Source organism: Hypanus sabinus, chromosome 10 (genome assembly GCF_030144855.1).
Source record: "Hypanus sabinus isolate sHypSab1 chromosome 10, sHypSab1.hap1, whole genome shotgun sequence".
NCBI lineage: Eukaryota > Metazoa > Chordata > Chondrichthyes > Myliobatiformes > Dasyatidae > Hypanus > Hypanus sabinus.
In genome coordinates this window covers 145,822,161-145,841,719 of record NC_082715.1, presented here as the reverse complement: position 1 = coordinate 145,841,719, position 19,559 = coordinate 145,822,161, and the positions used below count along the sequence as shown (strand labels likewise).

The 19,559-nt window shown below is 41.4% G+C and overlaps 1 protein-coding gene across 2 annotated transcripts in view; it reads left to right on the top strand.

Annotated features, from left to right (window-relative positions):
• cdc45 (CDC45 cell division cycle 45 homolog (S. cerevisiae)) overlaps positions 1-18,316 on the top strand; it is a 64,158-nt gene extending 45,842 nt beyond the window's left edge. The window contains exons 15-19 of one of the 2 annotated variants that reach the window (XM_059981326.1): positions 4,267-4,350; positions 9,793-9,911; positions 16,232-16,308; positions 17,565-17,631; positions 18,100-18,316. In XM_059981326.1, coding sequence (XP_059837309.1) covers positions 4,267-4,350; positions 9,793-9,911; positions 16,232-16,308; positions 17,565-17,629 — 345 coding nt within the window. In that variant the 3' untranslated portion in view covers positions 17,630-17,631; positions 18,100-18,316. Of the gene's footprint in view, positions 1-4,266; positions 4,351-9,792; positions 9,912-10,589; positions 10,661-16,231; positions 16,309-17,564; positions 17,632-18,099 lie in introns of those variants that run through there. The other variant, XM_059981327.1, reaches the window with a different exon arrangement.
• Positions 18,317-19,559: the final 1,243 nt, after the last annotated feature.

The following is a 19,559-nucleotide window of genomic DNA, read 5'->3' as shown; positions in this document are numbered from 1 at the left end:
AATCAGGCCAGGAAAATCCTCCACACTCATATAACCATATAACAATTACAGCATGGAAACAGGCCATCTCGGCCCTTCTAGTCCGTGCCGAATGCTTACTCTCACCTAATCCCACTGACCCGCATTCAGCCCATAACCCTCCATTCCTTACCTGTCCATATACCTATCCAATTTTACTTTAAATGACAATACCGAACCTGCTTCTACCACTTCTACTGGAAGCTCGTTCCACACAGCTACCACTCTCTGAGTAAAGAAATTCCCCCTCGTGTTACCCTTAAACTTTTGCCCCCTAACTCTCAACTCATGTCCTCTTGTTTGAATCTCCCCTACTCGCAATGGAAAAAGCCTATCCACATCAACTCTATCTATTCCCCTCATAATTTTAAATACCTCTATCAAGTCCCCCCTTAACCTTCTATGCTCCAAAGAATAAAGACCTAACTTGTTCAAACTTTCCCTGTAACTTCGGTGCTGAAACCCAAGTAACATTCTAGTAAATCTTCTCTGTAAATCTTTTTACTCGAGTAAAAAGGGAGAGAGTGGGGTAAAATCACTGCACTAATATCCAGGGTAAAGTCAGTCCAGGCAAAGCAGCCATTCCCATATACTTTCAATCTAGTGTATTTGCAATATGGTCTCCCCGACACAGGAGAAACCAAGTGCTGGTTGCCTGATCACTTTGCAGAACATCTGTGTTCAATCTACTATGGTAAGTGTAAGCTTCCAGTTGCCTGCCACTTTAATTCCTCATCGCACTCCCACTCCCTCCTGTTGCTCCAAGCCCTGTACTGTTACAGTGAGGCCCAACATAAACCTGAGGACATGCTCCTCATTTTCCGTCTGGGCTAATTGCAGCATTCTGGGCTCAGTATTGAATCCTACAACTTCATGTGACTTGATTTCTTGCTCTGTATCAATTGTCTATCTGTAATATTTTCTTAATTTGCTTGTTTTTACTTTTTTGGGGAGTAGAAGTCATGCCAGCCTGGTGTGCTGGGCTTGCCTTCCTGCCTTGCATTTTACAATGGCATTTATGTTCTTGTCCTCCAGATGCTCCCACGCACTCACTGACCTGATAATCTTGTTTACAGCCTCTTCCCATTGTCAGCCTGTTTTCTCTATCAGAGAAAATTGCACTTCCACCCCCACCCGCCCCCCCCATTCCCACTTCTGCAGCTTTACAAGTTCTTTTGTCTACTTCACACTTCTGACAAAGGGTCTGCACCCTAGCCTAAGTACTTGCATTTTCTGTTTTTAACATAGAGCAGTACAGCACAGGAACAATAACAACATTCAGCCCTCAGTGTTGTGCCAAACTAGCTAAAAAGTAAATAAACTCCAAAACATGAATCCCTCCTTTGTACACAATGTCCTTTTCCCTCAATATTCCTCGCATTTATGTGCCGATCTAAATATATCTTCAAGGCCTCTAGTCTATTTGGCTCTACCACCACACCAGACAGAGCAATCCAGGCATCCACCACTGAGTAAATAAATTACCCCTCACATTCCCTTTTAAAGCTGCCCTCTCACCTTCAATGCATTCCCTCTGGAATTAGGCATGTCTGCCTTTTGAAGGGGGGAAAATCTTCTGGTCTACTCTATCTATGCCTCTCATAATTTTCTAAACCTCTATCAGGTCTTGCCTCAGCTGCTCAGAAGAAAACAATCCAGGTTTATCCAGGCCTTGGGACAGCACATTCCCCCTAAACCAGGTAGCATCCTGGTAAGCCTTTTCTGCACCCTCTGCAAAGCCTCAACAGTGGGATGACCAGAACTGTATGCAGTACTCCAGAAGTGGCCTAACCATAGTTTCATAAACTTGCAATATAGAACCATAGAACATTACAGCACAGAAACAGGCCTTTTGGCCCTTCTTGGCTGTGCCGAACCATTTTCCTGCCTAGTCCCACTGACCTGCACCTGGCCCATATCCCTCCATATACCTCTCATCCATGTACCTGTCCAAGTTTTTCTTAAATGTCAAAAGTGAGCCCATATTCACCACTTCATCTGGCAGCTCATTCCACACTCCGACCTCTCTCTGTGTGAAGAAGCCCCCCACCCCAATGTTCCCTTTAAACTTTTCCCCCTTCACCCTTAACCCATGATTTCTGGGTTTTTTTCTCCCCTGGCCTCAATGGAAAAAGCCTGCTTGCATTCACTCTATCTATACCCATCATAATTTTATACACATCTATCAAATCAGCCCTCATTCTCCTACACTCCAGTGAATAAAGGCCTAACCTATTCAACCTTTCTCTAACTCGGTTTCTCAAGTCCCGGCAACATCCTTGTAAACCTTCTCTGCACTCTTTCAACCTTATTAATATCCTTCCTGTAATTAGGTGACCAAAACTGCACACAATACTCCAAATTCGGTCTTACCAATATCTTATACAACCTCACCATTATATTTCCAACTCTTATACTCAATACTTTGATTTATAAAGGCCAATGTACCAAAAGCTCTCTACAACCCTATCTACTTGTGACACAACTTTTCAGGGAAAAATGTATCTGTACTCCCAGATCCCTCTGTTCTACTGCACTCCTCAGTGTCCTACCATTTACCTTGTATGCTCTACCTTGGTTTGACCTTCCGAAGTGCAATACCTCACACTTGTCCGCATTAAACTCCATCTGCCATTTTTCTGCCCATTCCTCCAACGGGTCCAAATCCCTCTACAAGCTTTGAAAACCACCTTCACTTGCCACTACACCTCCAGTCTTTGTATCATCAGCAAATTTGCTGATCCAATTTACCATTTATCATCCAGATCACTGATATAGATGACAAATAACAATGAACCCAGCACTGATCCCTGTGACACACCACTAGTCACAGGCCTCCACTCAGAGTAGCAATCCTCCACTACCACTCTCTGGCTTCTTCCATCAAGCCAATGTCTAATCCAATTTATTACCTCTCCATGTATACCTAGCGACTGAATGTTCCTTACTAACCTCCCATGTGGGACCTTGTCAAAGGTCCATGTATATGTATATAATATAATCTCTTGACTTCTGAACTGTTGTTTTGGATTTACAGCCTCTGCATTTTTTTTAAACTGGTCTTCACTATGATGTGGCACATTATCCAAGTGGTCTTGGGTGTAAATGAATAGACCAAGTCTGCATTTAAAAGCAGAACTAGATATGGGTATAACTTTCAGCCTTGCATCTGTTGCAACTTTTAGTTGGCACTAGTTTAAAAGTGCAAGTCATAAAGTAGTTATCAGCCTCATCTGCGCTAGTAAAGATAAAATGCAAGCTCAACAGGATAAATTAAAAGCACTCAACTAATGGATACCAAATAAACTTTTTTAAAGTGCTCCTCATTCAGATTCTTCAGGAACTAACCTCTTAAACTTGCTACTTGCTTTAAATTCCAGCTGTGCCCAGCAATGATAACCTAGGTGTTGGTTTCTATAATATACTATATATAATCCAGAACTTAAAACATAGAACTGTACAGCACAGGAATGAGCACTTCAGCCTCTGTCACACCTGTTAAAACAACCCAAATTTGTCCTACCTCCAGCTGTAGCACTTGCGCTCTAATCCAGGCAGCATCCTTAGAAATCTCTTGCGCACGCTCCCCAAAGTTTCGACATCCTCCCTATCATGGGGCATCCACAACCGTATGCATTACTCCAGATGCGGTCTAACTAGAGTTTTTTTTTCGCAGCACCAAATCCTCCTGACCTTTGAACTCAGTGCCTCTACTGAGAAAGGCAAGCATGCCGTATCGACCTGTGTAACCACTTTCAGGGAGCTGTGAACCTGGACCCCAAGATCCATCTGCCCATCACCACTGTTGAGAATCTTGGCTTTAATGCTATATTCTCTCTTTACATTTGACCTACCAAGGTACAACACTTCACATTTGGCCAGATTAAACACCATCTGTCCATATCTGCAACTGATCTATATCCTGCTGTATTCTTTGCCAGTCTTCTACATTATCCCCAGCACCACTAATTCTTGTATCATCTACAAACTTCCCAAACCACCACATTTACATCCAGGTCATTTATATACATGACAAGCAGCAGAACTCCCAGTACAGATTCCTACAGAGCAGTATTAATTGCAGACTTCCAGCTAAAATAAGTCCCTTTGACCACTACCTCTCTCTTCTGTAAATCAATACACTCTGCACTGATCTCCTTATCCACCATGTCCTTCTCCTTGGTTAATATTAAGTATTCTACTTGTGTGGCTCTTTTGAGTAATTTGTTTCTATAACTTTGTCTCTAGGGGACCCCAGATGTGAAGATCTATTCAAAACCAATTTGTATGAAACTTCTGTGCAAATATCTGCTCAAGTGTTTTGTACGCTCGGTATGTATGCTTCCAATGGATTGTGAGTGTTCACTTGATGTCGAATGTATAAACTAGCATGCTGTTTCTCTTACTTAGTCTTATTTGTAATTGTTGCTTTAATCCAACTTATTTCCTTGAGTATGTATTTCAACAATGCATCCCCACACTGTGGGAACACACAAAATTGTGGAGGAACTCAGCAGGCTAGACAGCATCTATGGAAAAGAGTGAACAGTCGACGTTTCGGGCCAAGACCCGTCAACAGGACAGGTCAATATTGTGGGAACTGCCATTGTTGGAGTGGGACAGGATTAGAGTGGAAAACTGAGATTTTGCCGAAAAGAGGCAGTGGCCAGCGTCCCAGAGGCCACTTATGATCGGGCATTGTGTGAGTGGGCCAGTGCAGAAGTCTAGGGTCTGAGGTGGTGAAAGCAGAAGTTTTTTTTAGACTTAACAGAATACCAAATTGTAACTCATTAAATATAGTAGGCATGTAGGGTGAAGTGATGTATTATAGTTGCAGGATGTGAGAACTGGTGGACCCCATTGTGGTTCATGATGACAACATCTGCAGCAAATGTTGGTTGTTTGAAGACTTTGGGGTCAAAGTTGATGACCTAGAATCTGAGCTTCAAACGCTAATACATCATGAAGGGAAAGTTACCTCAGTGCTGTGTTTCAGGAGTCTGTCACACCCGTTGGATAGTGGGCATGCTGTGTTGTTGCTGGAAGTGTGACGACACTTGTAGGCTGCCCAGCACAATCCTGGCGGATTTGATTTAAATCAAAACATTTTTCGCTGTATGTGACATAAAGCTAATCTTTTTAAAAACTAATTCCCATTCAATCTGTGGCCAGGGGCAAGAGGGTGTGACTGTGAGTGAGGCAGGTAGGGGGTTCCCAGAGGTGGTGCTGGCCAAGGGTGTTTCCCAGGGTGTTTCCTGTGAGGGTGAGTCAGGGCTTTAGGAAGGATGAGCAACTGAACTGTGGCACCATTGTTCAGAAAGCCCTTCAAGAGGGAGAGAGAAGGAAAAATGTAGCTGTAATTGGGGATGGTGTTGTCAGGGAAATGGTCACAATTCTCTAGCAATGATCGAGAGTCCCAAATGTACCCAATGTAGATTGGGGGACTGCCTCGCAGAGCACCTATGCTCTGTCCTTCATAAAAAGTGACACCTCCCAGTGGCCACCCATTTTCATTCCACTTTCCATTCCTATTCTGATATGTCTATCCATGGCGTGTCGTGATGTGATGAGGCCACACTTGGGTTGCAGGAACAACATCTTGTATTCCATTTGGGTAGAGTCCAACTTGATGGCATGACAATGGATCTCTCAAACTTCCAGTAATGCTCCCTACCCACCCCCCCCCCACCCCTTCACTATTTCCAATCCCCTTTCCCCTATCTCACCTTATTTCTTTGCCCGCCCATCACCTCCCTCTGGTGCTCCTCCCCTCTTCCATAGCCTTCTGTCTGTTTCACCAATTTAATTCCCAGCTCTTTACTTCATCCCTCCTCCAGGTTTCACCTTGTGTTTCTCTGTCCCCTCCTTCCCCCCCCCCCACCTTTTAAATCTACTCATCATCTTTTCTCTAGTCCTACCAAAGGGTTTTGACCCGAAACGTCGACTGTACTCTTTTCTATAGATGCTGTCTGGCCTGCTGAGTTCCTCTATCATTCTGATTGTGTTGCTGAGAGTCCCAAAGGCTACATTGGCTGCTTGGAGCCAGGGTTTGGAACATCTCGTATGACCTGCAGAGGAAATCAGAATGGGAGGAGACCGATTCAGTTGCCATGGCCATCAATGCAACAAAAACAAAGAAAGAGGTTCTGGTGAGGGGATTTGAGCAGTTTATGGATTAAATTAAAATGCCCAACCAAAAATGTAAAATGTAATCTCTGGATTGATAGCTGAGCCATGTGCAAATTGGCTGCAGTAAAGAATGGAGTGAGAGAAGTAGGTGTGGGACACCTGTGTGGGATATCTGTAGGACATAGACTCCAATACTGAGGAATGGGAGAGTTGTCCACCTCCACCTGAACCATACTGGGACCAGGGTCCTGGCGAATTAAGGCTCTGGATAGGGAGTGAGTTCAGCAGCTTGGTAAAGTATGGATAAAGTAAAAGGGAAGGAGAATGCTAAGTGGCTTACTGAAGTCTCCAAAACATAGATCAAGGCTATAAGTTTAGAGAGGCATATGAATTTAACTTCATACAACATGGAGACAAAATTGAAAAGAAGGGTGGTGAATACAGGACAGGAGGTGTTGTATTTTAATGAATGAGTTATACGAAATAAGGTAGATGATCCTGTAATGTCGTTAGAAATAAGCACATTCTGGGCATCACAGTCATGATTAAAGATTCCGGCTGGGAGCTTAACATCCAAGGATACACTTTGTGTCAAAAGGACAGACAGGTGGGCAGAGTGGGTGGGGGAACTTTGGTTAAAAAATGAAATAGACTCCTTCGAAAGAAGTGAGATAGGATTAGAAATGTAGAGTGGGTAGAGTGAGGAAACTGCAAGGGTCAGAAGACCATAATGGAAGTTATATACAGGCCTCTGAAAGTGCGGTACAAATTACAACAGGTGATAGAAAAGGCATGTAAAAAGAGCAATGTTATGGTGGTCATTGGGGATTTCAATATGCAGGTAGTTTGCGAAAATAAAATTGGATCCCAAGGGAGATGGGTTTTATGGCAGCTTGTGGTTGGGTCCACATGGGAAAAGATGGGATTGGGTAATGAACTAGATTTGATCAGGGAGCTCAAGGTAAATAAACCCTTGGAAGGAAGTGATAGAATTCACCCTGCAGTTTGAGAGGGAGAAGCTAAAATCAGATGTGTCTGTATTACAGCGGAGTAAAGGGGATTTCAGAGGCACGAGAGAGGAGCTGGTCAAAGTTGGTTGGAAGGAGACACTAGCAGGTTGGCAATACAGCAATGTCGAGAGTTTCTGGAAGTAACTCAGAAGGTGCATCCCAAAGAAGCATTCTGAAATGAAGTGAGACAAGCATGGTTAACAAAGGAAATCAAAGATAAATAAAAGCAAAAGAGAGGACATTTAGTATAGCAAAAATTAGTGGGAAGCTAGGGGACTGGGAAGCTTTTCAAAAGCCAATGGAAGGCAACTTACAAAAAAACAGTGAGGAGAGAAAAGATAAAATATGAAGGTAAGCCAGCCAGTATTTCAAATGTGATACCAAAAGCATTTTTAACAAGTATGAAGAGTGAAATAAAGGCAAGGGTGGACATGGGACTGCTGGAAATGATACTGAGGAGGTAGTAATGGGGGGGGGGAATGGATGAGCTAGAAAGGTCTTTTGAGTTGGTCTTCACTGTGAAAGACACTAGGAGCATGCCAGAAATCAAGAGTGTCAGGAGGCAGAAGAGAATGGAGTTGATACTACAAAGGAGAAGGAGCTTCGGAAGCTGAAAGGTGTGAAGCTAGATGAGTTAAACCTGGACTAGGTGGAAAGCGGTAGCTAAAGAGATTACAGAGGCATTAGTAATGATGCTTCAAGATGAGTATGTCTGGAACAGTCCTGGAGAACTGGAATATTGCAAATGTTACTCCACTCTTCAAAAAGGGAGGGAGGTAAACAAAGAGCAAATGTAGCCTGACATCAGTGGTTGGGAGATGTTCAAGTCCATTATTGAGGATGAGGTTTCAGGGTACTTCGTAAACCTTGGCAAACATCTATAGATGTGTGGTGGACAGTGCTGAATTAGGATGGGGACCATCATGCCTTTGAGTGGATAATCCTACAAAGGGTAGTGGTTTCTGCCCAGTACTCCCAACCATTGAGTACGTCTACATGAAACGTTGCTGTAGAAAAGCAGCATCCATCATCAAAGATTCTCACCAACCAGACCATGCTCTTTTCTTGCTGCTGCCATCAGGTAGCAGCTACAAGTGCCTCAGGACTCGCACCACAGTTACCATCCCTCAACCATCAGAACAAAGGGGGATAACTTACTCATTCTATTTCTGCTGTTCTCTCAACTGATGGTCTCACTTTACGGAATCTTTATTTTGTTATTTCATACTCTTGTATTTATTGCTATTTATTTATATTTGCACAGTTTGTTGTCCATTGATCCTGTTTTCAGTTAATGTTTTATAGATTTGCTAAGTGCACCCACAGATAAAGAATCTCGGATGTACCGTTTGTATATGGGATGAAAGTCAGGATGGGGTCACTAAGAGGAACAGAGATTAGGAGGAATTTCTTTAGCCAGATGGTGGTGAATCTGAAATTCATTGCCACAGATGGCTTTGGGGTCTAAGTCATTCAGTGTATTTTAAATGGAGGCTGATAGGTTCTTGATTAGTAAGGGCATCAAAGATTACAGGGAGAAGGCAAAAGAATGGGGATAGAGGGGAAAATAATTTGGCCATGATTGAATTAATTGATCACTTTGTCCACTAGGTTGGGAGAGAAATGTCAGTTGGAGCTGATGATTCTTAATGCTGTCAAGAAAAGCATACTTAAAGTTGTTATGTGGCTAGTTTGGGTTGAATTTAATTGTGGTGTGCAACATTGACTGTTCAGATTCTTACATCGTCTAACAACTATTGGGATACCATTTTTGGTACACAGATCTGGGCACATTTGTTCAGAGTATTACCTGTGATAGTTCATCTTGAGATGTATATTAATACACTCCTTAAATATCTGTGGAACAAATATATTTCACAGCTGTATTTGTCTGCAAGTATATAGGGATGCAGCCCAATTTTGTTTGTATCGTAAAATTAGCCAAGTGTGTTATATGTCAGATGTTTGTCATTCCACAACTCCTTGATGTTTAGCTTTTAGTTTGTTTCCATTTCAGATTTCCAACATGTGCACTATTTCTGATGTTCATAAAATTAGTTTTGAAATTACTTTGCCATTGGATCCCTTTTTTCTTCTTTCCCCACTTTTTCTATTTTTCCCCCTGTTTATCTTAAACTCATTTACCCTGGAAACAGCACTTGGCATTCGGTCACTGTGCTGTACTCTACGGCTAATTGGCTCGGGCTTAGAAGTGTGTAGGTGTGAAGAAATTGTTAGCACAAGAAATTTTAGTTATTGCGACACCAAGCTGTGGTCAGCTAACTCATCCAAGATGAGCAAGACCATAAAACATAGGAGCAGAATTAGGCCATTCAGCCCATAAAGTCTATTCTGCAAAGTTTGAACTTTTTATGTCTGTACAATTTTATGACTTATTTAAAGAATACTGAGATGTGCTTTAAAATCAAACCCATTCAACCGTGCCACATTAAAAAAAAAATTGACAAAAATCTTACACCTTAATTAATGATTCAGAGATTATGCAAAATAAAAATGTCTGATCAAAGATTCGCCAGACATTACTTGAACTCGGTATGTAAGTTAGGTATCAGGATAGAATATTTAATGAGACATGTGCTTTCTACCTTAAATGTGCATTTGTTCTTCCTTTTAGACCAGAAACAAACGGTGCAAGATACTACCATTGGTCATGGCAGCACCAATGGATCCAGAGAAGGGAACTGTGATAGTGACTGGAATCCCACCAGAAACAGAAAGCTCAGACAAAAAGAAGTATGTAACCATGCTCCATTTCATGATTTCTTGAAAGAAAAGATGATAATGCCCCCCCCCCACCACTAATATAGCAGTGATTAGTGCATATATTACATCACACTTGCCAAGTAAGAGTAATTGCTTGCTGTACTGTATTTGCCAACTTCTGGCCTAACATATAAGGTGCATATAAGATTTTCATACATTCAGTTTCAAACATGTTAAAGCAGGAAACAAAAATCATTTTCTCTGTTCTGATATTTATCAGGATTTGTCTTTTGCATTTGCTAGAATTGACTAACTGTAAGAGCACATGGGTTTTCTTCCAGGTACTCCAGTGTCGTCACATATCCTAAAGTTGTGTAGGCTGCTAGGTTAATTTGCCAAGGTTGTTTTGAGTGGGAATAAGGTGCTCATTCTCAGGTTGTAACTTGAGGTTCAGTGCTGGGCCCCGGCATTCCACAGTCAAGCATGCAGGTATGGCAGTATTAAGCAGGTGATGAAAGTACTTTGCCATGTCTGGAAGAGAGGGAGGAGAGGTGAACTTCAAGTCAGCCTGACACACAGAGGAATGAGAACCCCTCTCCCCATCATTTTGTTAGCAAATAAACAGTCATCAGAGAACAAAATTGAGGAACTAAAGGCAAGATTGCAGTTTTGCAGGGAAATGAGGAATTACTGCATTCTGTGTTTCAGAAATATGACTCGCTGGATGCATCACTAAGACCTGAAGGTTTCTTGATACACAGGATGGACCAAACTCGCTGATATGGAGAAGGCAAAAAGTGGGGGGGGGGGGGGGGGGGGGAGGGGGTCTGTATTTCATGATAAACTCTGTGGTGCTTGAATGCTTGCCTTTTTTGTTGTGCTGTCATTACCCTGACCTGGAAATTCTAACAATTCAGTGCCAAACATCTACTTGCCAAGATCCTCCATGATCTTGACCACAGTTTACACCAAAAACCAAAGGTAATCAGGCACTCGAGATATTGAATGCTGCCATCAACAAACAAGAAACTGTCCAACTCAACACATTTCAAATCGTACTCGGGGACTTAACCAAGCTTTTTTTTTAAGAAATCTCTGCCCAATTGCCATCAGCATGTAACCTGCCCCACCAGGGGTTGCAACACACTAGGCCACTGCAATATTATGATAATGAATGCCTACCATTCCATTCCCTAACCACATTTTGGGAAATCTGATCACTTGGCTGATCTTCTCCTAACTGCACATAGGCATGGCTCCAGCAAACAGTGGTTGTCACAGGAGGCAGAGGAGCTGCTGTGGGGTTGCCTCGAGTCAGTGGGCTAGGCCATGTTCAAAACTCATCAGAGGATCTGAATGAGTTGTCATGGACTACAGTCATAGACAAATGTGTCCCCACAAAATCACTTGGTCTTTCCTAACTAGAAGCCCTAGATGAACCTTGAGATGAGGGCTTTCGGATCTGGTGACCAAGTAAGCCGCAAGAAATCCTGGTATGATCTCCAGAAAGCCATCTCATGGGAAAAGTGGTACTTCTGGACTAAACTTGAGTTACTGAAGGATGCCCGACAGCTTTGTCAGGGCTTGACTAGGATTACTTACAAACTGAAGCCAAGCAACATGGGTGACAACAACGCTTTTGTGCGCTTTGTCCGTCAACATGGAGGAACCTTCAAGAACTCCCACAGCCTGATGACCCCTGTGATTTCAGTCTCTGAGGCCAACGTGAGAGCATCCAACCTCAATGGAAAAAGCCTGCTTCAGTTACCCCTCAATCAAATCTCCACTCAGTCTCTGCACATTGGGTGTTGGATGATCTTTTTTAACAGGGTCTATTGAATTTCTTTGTTTTGTGGCTGCCAACAAGGTGAAACTCAAGGTTGTATATCGTATGTACTTCGACCTTTGAAAATTAATTTCAGGTAGTATATGGTGACATATTTTGGATTTTGACTTGCCCCTCTTTTTGCTTTGTCAAAGTCTGCCTTCCAATGCTATGTGATCAATGGGGCAAGTATTAAAACAGCAAAGTTGTTCAAAACTTACAACATCCTTCACCTCAAACGTAAAACTCAGCAAAGAGAAAAAAAATCTGCAGATGTTGCGATTCCAAGCAGCACACACAAAAGTGCTGGAGGAATTGAGCAGGCCAGGCAGCATCTATGGAAAAGAGTGAACAGTCGAAGTTTCAGGCTGACTCCCTTCATCAGGACTAGGGAAAAAAGATGAAGTTAAAGTAAGAATCTGGGGGAGGGGAGGTAGAGGAAGAAGTACGAAGTGAAACTGGAAGAGGGGGGAAGTGTGAAATAAAGAGGTGGAAAGCTGATAGGTGAAAGAGATAAAGGGCTGAAGAAGGGGGAATCTGGTGGAGGGTAGAAGAGCATGGAAGAAGGGGAAGTGGGGGAGCACCAGAGGGAGGTGATAGGCAGGTAAGGCAATGAGGTGAGAGAGGGAAATGGGAATGGTGGGGGCAATTACTGGAAGTTCAAGAAATTGTTCAGCTCAGCATTCCTGGCATTGCCGAAGTTCTTGCACAATGAAGTACAAAAAGCTCTATTTTAATTCCTACGGAAGGTTTTTTTTAAAAAAAATTAGGTCTGCAGGTCTAATTTTCATTTATTTTCCATAATATGGTCCGGGGTTTAGATGTTTCAAAAGGGGTAAGAGAGTTGGAGGAGTTGCATTGCTAATCGGTTGCTTTCATGTTGTCCAGGGTGATTTCCCAACACTGGCTGGCCCCTCCTTAGTGCAAAAGGTTAATGGGGGCGGAATTTGTTAGATGTGTTTAGGAATGATTCCTAACGCAGTATGTAGATAGGCTGACTAGAGGAGTGGCCATACTGGATTTTGGTGTGAAGCAATGAGCCAGGTTAAGTGTCAGATATCTCTGTGGGTAAGCTTTTTAGAGAATGTTACCACAACTCCTCTGACCTTTACCACAGCCTTGGAGAGGGATGGAAGCAGACAGTATGGGAAAGCATGTAATTGGGGGAGAGGAATTATGATGGTAATAGGCAGGAATTTGAAAGTGTATATTGGAAATGCACAACAGAAATATGGAGGTTGTTAAGGGAGCACTGGCATGTGGCTCTGCAAGGGTTTGTCCCATTGAGACAGGGAAAAGGTGATGGGGTGAGGGAGCCCTGGTTGACCAGAGATGTGGAAGAAATAAGGTTACTTGAGGTTTAGGAATCAAGGATCACGCAGGGCTCTAGTGAATTACAAGGTAACCAGGAAGTAGCTTATGAATGGATTTGGGTGTGCTAGAAGGGGGCATGAGAAGATCTTGCCGGGTAGGATCAAGGCATTCTGCACGTATGTGAAGAACAGGAGGTGACTGGGATCAGGGTAGGACTGTACAGAAATAGAAGAGGAAATGTTCCTTGGGTCGGAGGAGGAAGAGGAGATCCTTTGCTTCAGTATTCACTAGTGAGAGGGTCCATGGCATTTGTGAGGACAATGTCAAACAGGCTGATATGCCAGAAAATATCAGCGTTAAGAAAGAGGATGTGATGCAACTTGTGAAAAACATTAGGATAGATAAGTCCATGGTGCTGGAGGGGACATACCCCAGGTTACTTTAGGAAATGAGAGATGCCTTTGGCAATGATCTTTGCATCCCCACTGGTCACAGGAGTAGTACCAGATGATTGGAGGATGACAAATGTTTTTTTTTGTTGTTCAAGAAAGGAAATAATCCTGAGAAATTATAGCCCAGTGAATATACTTCAGTGGTGGTCAAAGTATTGGGTATGATCCTTAGAGACAGGATTAACAAGCATTTGGAGAAGTAATGTGGGATAGTTTTTTTGCAGGGATCTGTTTTGGGACCCCTGTTCTGATTTTTATAAATGACCTGCATGAGGAAGTGAAAGACTGAGTAATTTTGCAAATGACATGAAGGTCGGAGGATAGTGTAGGAGGCTATTGTAAGTCACTGAGACTTGACAGGAATCAGAGCTGGGCTGAGAAATGTCACAGGAGCTTGAGGTGGAAAAATGAAATGATTCACTTTGGAAGGCCAAATTTGAAGGTAAAATGCAATGTTAATGACAGGATTCTTAGCAATGCGGAGAGATCTTGGGGTTCGTGTTCCATAGATCCCTTAAAGTTGCTGCACAAAGTCGTAAAGAAGGTGTTTGAGTTAATCCTCATTAGTCAAGGGTCTGAGTTCAAGAGCCACAAGGTAATGTTGCAACTCCATAAAACCCTGGTTGGACAATACTTGCAATATTGTGTTCAGTTCTGTCACCATTTATAGGAAAGATGTGGAAGGTTCAGAGATGGTGCAGGGGGATTCACTGGGATGCTGCCTGGATTGTTGAGAATGTCTTGGGTAGAATGAGGTAGGGTTTCTCTGGAGTGAAAGAGGATGAAAGGTGACTTGATACAGACGTACAAGGTGATCAGAGGCATAGATTGAATAAGTAGCCAGCGACTTCCCCAGAGTGGAAATGGCTAATGTTAGGGGACATTAAGCTTAAGGTGTGGGGGAGATGTCAGAGGTAGGGCTTTTTGCTCAAACCGAGTGATGAGTGTATAAAGCACCCTGCTGGGGTGGTGTTAGAGGCAGATACATTAAGACATTTAAGAAACTCTTAGTTTCTCTTGGCACATGGATGATAGAAAATTGGAGGGCTACATTGGAGTAAGGTTCAGATCAGGGGTGGGCAAACTTTTTGACTTGTGGGTCACAAAGGGTTCTAAAATTTGACAGGGGGGCCGGACCAGGAGCAGATGGACGGAGTGTTTTGGTAATACACCTCATAAGAGAAAATAAAATATCATGAGATATGTAGAAAACATGTGCTTTAATTTCAATTGAAAATGAACAAATGCATTACAACAAAATATCTGTCTTTGAAGTCCCATGGTATTTAGCTATTTATTGAAATGACTTTTAAAACACTGAAAATTAAATGAATAAAATACAGCTTTTTTTAATAGTAACAGTTATTATTTTAAAGCACTGAAAATTCTGTTATCCTTCAAGATATTATCATCATCACTCTCCTCCTGACTGTCTTTATTTCAAAAACAGTAGGAGTTGCAGGTCTACTTGTCCTGCTCCTTCTTATTCAATTGTCCCCTGTGCCAAAACTCAACAATGACCAGAACAGGACAGAACGCCAGTATGCGGAGCGCGTTATTTGATCTGGGGTGCATTTTTTATTTTGAGAATGTACGTGCACCTGCGCACTACTCATGTCCATCACTTAACAGAAATGACATGTAACATGTAAGGCTAATTGAAAAAAATATTTTCAAATGCATTTTTTACATAACACAACGAAGAAACTCATTTTTATTTTCAGTGGGAACAGTGTTGTTGGTCTCCCTTTTTAGCCAGCGCATCAAAGTCTGGATTTAGTTTTGTTGTGGCGATTCTCAGGATGGATCTGAGGTGTTTGTCAGTTTACTTGGATCTGTGGCTGCCTTTGTTGATGTTCATGACGCTGAACGCCTGTTCACACAAATAGGTCGAGCCGAACAAAGAGTAAAGCGGAAATGTGGAGTAATACGCTGCACCTCAACAAAGGTCAATGTATATAGAGTGCGTCATCTATTGGGAAAACGCCAGAATTGCGGGGAAAAAACGTTAACAAGGTTTATTAATATAATTTCATCAAGTTCTGCGGGCTGGATTAAAAAGCTTAACGGGCCGCATATGGCCCCCGGGCTGTAGTTTGCCCATGCCTGGTTTAGATTGATCTTGGAGTAGGTTAAAATGTCAGCATAACATTGTGGACTGAAGGGACTGCACAGTGCTGTTTGATAATGTGTTATGTGCATAAATGTGAACCAGTGCAGAAGGGGAGGGAAGGAGCTTTATAAAGATTGACATACCGTTGCATATCCTGTATAATTCAAGCGTGTGTGATTTGTTTTGCCAAGTTCTTTATACCATGATATAATGTAATTGCAATTTGTGATCAAAATTACACCCACATGGGGGCCCACAATACGGGAATAGCATTGCACAATCAATTCTTGAGCCTGTGATCTCTGGTGTAATTTGGGCTTGCAGTCCTAAGATTGGGGTGTTGTTGAATGAGCTTTGTGGCATTTAATCACTGTATTTGGATTTTTTTTTGAGTAGTGAATGCTGATGAAAGGAGAAAACGTAAAAAGTAGTCAGTTGTACTGTAACAACTTTCACCCTGCGCAGCAAAACATTTGCACAACAAAACAAATTTAATGAGGATTAGAGATGCAGCTACTGTGTAACCTTGTTTGTTTGTTAGGTTTCCACTTGTCAATTGTAACAACTCTAAGCTAGTGCAATGCTTTAGATTCTGAAGCAGAGTGTAAAATGGTTAGAGATTAAAATAAATAATTGTCTTTTTCAGTTTCTTTGGCAAAGCGTTTGAAAAGGCAGCAGAAAGTACCAGCTCAAGGACTCTGCACGATCATTTTGACAGCTCTAGTAAGTATACCCTAGATCACTGTGCTACCATGCAATCACATTTCTTTTTAATGGTATCAGTTACTTCGACACTTTGAGGAAGTATCTTTCTTCATTCCCTTGCATAATAGTAATTGATAGCAGGGAGTATCCTTTTCTCAAGTGTTTGGGGAATATGTGTCAAAGATTTTGTGCCTGACTTCAAACAGAATTGTTTTAAGACTTCCTTTTAACAGAGCAGAGGGAAATCATTCTGTGCTTGAACATTACAAAATGGCACTTGTATGCTAACAAGAGAAAACAATGCCAAAGACATTTTAGAAAGCCAAGATTTGATCTTGGCAAACTCTGGTGTGTGTGAAATATGGAATTCATTCTCATTGCATTACAGGCTGAAAAAAAAACATGAAGTCTGATGCAGTATATTTGAAAACATGAGCAGCACAGTTTTCAAGTGTGAAATCTGTTCCACAGCTCATGTGAAGAAGGCATTTGGCATCCTGGCAAATGCCCTTTTCATGTGTCAGGGCACTGAGTATAGGAGTGGAGATGTTGTGTTGCAGTCGTACAAGATATTGGTGGGACCATTATAGGAAAAGTGTCATTAGACTGGCTAGAGTGCAGAAATAAAGTTACAAATGCTTCCAGGACTTGAGGACCTGAGTTGTAGGAAGAGGTCGTGCAGCTTGGACTTTACTCTTTGTCATATAGAAGATTGAGGGGTGACCATAGAGGCTTATATAATCATGAGGGGTAGTAATAGAGTGAATACACATTGTTTCTCCCAGAGTGGTTCTGGTATGAAATGAGCTGCCAAGGAAAGTGGTTCAGATGGGTACAATAACAACATTGAAAAGGCATTTGAATAAGTATGAAAATAGGGGTTTAGAGGGATACGGGACAAACCCTTGTAAATTGCATTATCCTCGTTGGTATCATGATGCACATGAATGAGATGGATGGAAGACTTTCCTGACTCTACAATTTGTTCAATATATTGCACCAAAAATTATGCATTTTCGCACTTTAAAACTAGTATTTTTTTTCAAATATTCACACAGTCTATGTTCCATTCCAGTTAGATTGAATTACTTTTGTGTGCAGGGCTTTCTGTCAGTTGGTACTGGTCCGACCAGCCCAATGAAATGCTAGTAATGTCAATGTAGCGTAATGGTAGCTTGGGCTGTTACTAGCATTGGATGGAGGCCTGGTGCTGACTGCTTCTACTTTCTTGTTTTGTCTGTTCTTTCCCACTAATCAGTAGTCCTTCCTTTCAGTAATAGAACTGAAAACAGAGGATCGCAGCAAATTTCTAGATGCACTTATCTCTCTGCTGTCATAAAGGTGAGTGCAACTTTATTGGAGTGCTTGAAGTTTCTGGTTCAACAAGACTTTGTATTTAGAAAAGCTTTACTGTAATCTGTCTTGGGTATTGATATTGATATAAAAAATAAACTTTAGACGAGTACACATTTCTTGTCACTTGGCTTTATTGTGCTGTTTGTCCTATTACATCTGCATAATTATCCATAGTTATTTTCTCTAATCTATTTCAATTGCTGCATTTTGATTGAACAACAAAGATGTTGTTCAAAATATTGTCAAGGACAAATTCTACTTTCTGTTGCTTAGAAGTAGATTATTTTAAAGCAAGAATTAAGACTAAGATTATTTATCTTGAAGCTCAGTGTTTTACTTCAGCCTTTAACATTCTATTTCTTGCTACTTGACCAGATATTATAAACTTGAATGTACTTTGACTTCCTATACCTGGTGAGGTTCAACTGATATTTCCTGTTTCTTGTCCCTTAGGATCATGCCTGGTGATTTTTTTTTTTGACTGAGGATTGGAGATTCTCTTGTATTTAGTCTTGTGATATGAAAAGAATATAAATTGTCTGACATCCCTGGTGTTGTACTTTATATACATATTAGATTGTAAATTGTGTAATATTGTAGGTGTGCTGTTTTCCAGATTTTACTTTTGTAAATTTTAAAATAAAATCAGTACCAATTTTATGTATTTGAATGGTTTTACAACTTTGTCTTTTTTTTTCTTATTATTTTTGGGTATATTTGCACAGTAGTATTAGTGTAGATGTATTTGTAGATGTGCATGAAGAATTCTCTGTTTTGGCTGCAATTGAGACTGCGACACATTTTTTCCCCTGTTGTTTTTCCCTAATTGGCAAAACTAGCATTAGATTAAAACAATTCTCCAACAAATGTGGGAGTTGAGAACATCTTGTAGTTTCATGTATACATGCTGATCATCTTCCCTTTTCTGTTCCATCCCACCAGTTTAACTGATGATTATTTTTCACCGTGGTTCCAAGAATACACTAACATGACCTTGTGACCGTGTGATAAAAGCTCACAAAATTTCTGGTTTAAAGAGTCAGAACAAAGCTGTAATTCCTCTTGCATCAGCAGTAGTGAATGCAACAAGAATTTTGAAACAGATTTCGCTACTGCCTGAAAGGCCTACTCCTGTTCCTATGACAGCAAAAAAAAACCAAATCCTTCCCGCAGTAGGAGGCATTGCAAGACGGGCATCATCAACTGTATTTGGTTCCCCTGCACCTGTTGCTGCCCATATGGGCAAATCTGAACTCTTTAACAGAAAGGCTTTTATTTGAAAAAGAACTGGCACTGGCGTTGTCTGAGCACCACTTGATTCTTCTGCCCAGACTTTGTGTCTGTGTTTCTAGTGAGTGTGTAAGAAATCACTGCTTGCCAAGTGCAGAAGCAGAAACTCCCAGGACTTAGCTTTCTGTCTTTTGTATTTTTTTCATCTTTCACATCTTTCTAGTGCTCTTTTATGCACTTAGCCAATGAAATTATTTTCCTTTTTATTTGCACAGGCACTAAATTCTGCTTTTCTACAACTTGCTACCAAAAATTATCAGTGAGAGACTGATGACTACTTTGGACCACTAGCTTCCTTTCAAGAAGGAACTTCCTCACAGTACTTTTTTAAAATTGAACATCACACTCAAAATTTTCTGATAGGTACATTGGCACTGAGGATGCAGTGAGGTTAATGCAACCAGAAACTAGAATTGCTTAACAAGTTCTTTGCATAAAGCTCTCCTCAATGCCTTGGCTTGGCTTTATAATAGAATGGTCCTCTAAGCTCCCATTTCCTTTGAAGTATGCCAGAAATAATTAATATCTATTGAGTGAAAGGCGAAGGCTGGTTCTAAAAATATATTTTGTGAAATCAGCATTTGTTTTCCTTTCTCCCAGCTCTCTTCCTAAGATCTAATCCA